At 45.4% G+C, this 1,810-nt stretch overlaps 1 protein-coding gene across 1 annotated transcript in view; it reads right to left on the bottom strand.

Moving 5' to 3' along the window:
- The window catches only part of BRCA1 (BRCA1, DNA repair associated), a 91,214-nt gene that overhangs the window by 49,139 nt on the left and 40,265 nt on the right, over positions 1 to 1,810 (bottom strand). Inside the window, exon 11 of the mRNA XM_023511242.1 lies at positions 1,221 to 1,392. Coding sequence (XP_023367010.1) covers positions 1,221 to 1,392 — 172 coding nt within the window. The remainder of the gene's footprint in view (positions 1 to 1,220; positions 1,393 to 1,810) is intronic.

Raw genomic sequence — 1,810 nt, 5'->3', positions numbered from 1 at the left:
AAAAAAAAAAAAAAAAGTCAGGGGTGGCACCTGTGGTTCAGTGGGTAGGGCACTAGCCCCTATACTGAGGGTGGCCAAACTGCAACAATAACAACAACAAAAAACAGCTGAGCAATGTGGCGGGTGCCTGTAGTCTCAGCTACTCAGGAGGCTGAGATAAGAGAATCGCCTAAGCCCAAGAGTTGGAGGTTGCTGTCAGCTGTGATGCCACAGCACTCTACCGAGGGCGATAAAATAAGACTCTATCTTTAAAAAAAAAAATGTCAGGGTGATGCCTGTGGCTTAGTGAGTAGGGCGCCAGCCCTGTATACCAAAGGTAGCAGGTTCAAACCTGGCCCTGGCCAAACTGCAACAAAAAATAGCTGGGTGTTGTAGCGGGTGCCTATGGTCCCAGCTACTTGGGAGGCTGAGGCAAGGGAATCGCCTAAGCAAGAGCTGGAGTTTGCTGTGAGCTGTGACGCCACAGCACTCTACCAAGGGCGATAGAGTGAGACTGTGTCTCTCTTTTTTTTTCTTTGAGACAGAGTCTCACTTTGTGGCCCTTGGTAGAGTGCCCTGGTGTCACAGCTCACAGCAACCTCCAGCTCTTAGGCTTAGGTGATTCTCTTGCCTCAGCCTCCAGAGTTGCTGGGACTACAGGTGCTCGCCACAACACCCAGCTATTTTTGTTGCAGTTGCCACCGCTGTTTTAGCTGGCCAGGGCCAGGTTCTAACCCGTCACCCTTGGTATATGGGGCCAGTGTCCTACCCACTGAGCCACAGGCGTCACCTGAGACTGCCACTTAAAAAAAGAAAAAAATCAGAGCTAGGTCCCTACTTTTCAAGAGATAAAGGTTTGGGAAGGAAAGAATTTTGCTAAACATAATAGTGGTTGGGGGTCAGATGTGGTGGCTCATGCCTGTAATCCTAGCACTCTGGGAGGCCAAGGCAGGTGGATTGTTTGAGCTTAGGAGTTCGAGACTAGCCTGAACAAGAGTCAGAACCCATCTCTAAAAATAGGCAGGTGTTGTGGAGGGCAGCTATATTCCCAGCTACTAGGGAGGCTGAGGTAAGAGGATCTCTTGCATCTAAGAGTTTGAGGTTGCTGTGAACTCTGACACTATAGCACTTTACCAAGGGCGACAAAGTGAGACTGTCTCCAAAAAAAAAAAAATAAATAAATAAAAAATAACAGAAGAAGAGAGAGAGAGAAATAATAGTGTTTGGCCTATAATACAAACCTTTTTCTGATGTGTTTTTTCCCAGATTTAGCGGGTCCTCAGGGTCGTAAGAGTCAGCTATGAGGCAAGGAGAGCTGTCAGAAGGCTGGCTCCCATGCTGCTCTAATACAGCTTCCAATTCGGCCATTTCCTGCTGAAGCTTTATCAGGTTATCTTGCATGGTATCCCTCTGCTACAAAAATAAGAAATGACACCAAGAAAGTTATTTGAGAAATTCTATCACAGGAATTGAAAACACCTAGTATGGAATTGAGTTCTGACTGAGTATCTTTTAATTCAACCACATTCATGCAATTAAAGTCCCTGGAATTATTTTAGAGTGATATTAGTGGGAGAAAAACAATCCTTAAACTCTTCCAAATAGACTTGCTTTACTGTGATGTCTTTTTTTTTTTAGACAAAGTCTCACTCTGTTCCCAGGTTGAGTGCTGTAGCATCATCTATAGCTCACAGCAACCTTAAACTCTTGGGCTCAAGCAATCCTCCTCTCTCAGCCTCCCTAGTAGCCAGGAGTACAGGCGGCTGTCACCATGCCTGGGTAGTTTTTTCTTTCTTTCTTTCTTTTTTTTTTTTTTTTTTTTGAGACAGAG

Source organism: Otolemur garnettii, unplaced genomic scaffold, assembly GCF_000181295.1.
Source record: "Otolemur garnettii isolate 467f Iridium unplaced genomic scaffold, OtoGar3 scaffold00018, whole genome shotgun sequence".
Lineage (NCBI taxonomy): Eukaryota > Metazoa > Chordata > Mammalia > Primates > Galagidae > Otolemur > Otolemur garnettii.
This window is presented reverse-complemented; position numbering and strand designations above follow the sequence as displayed.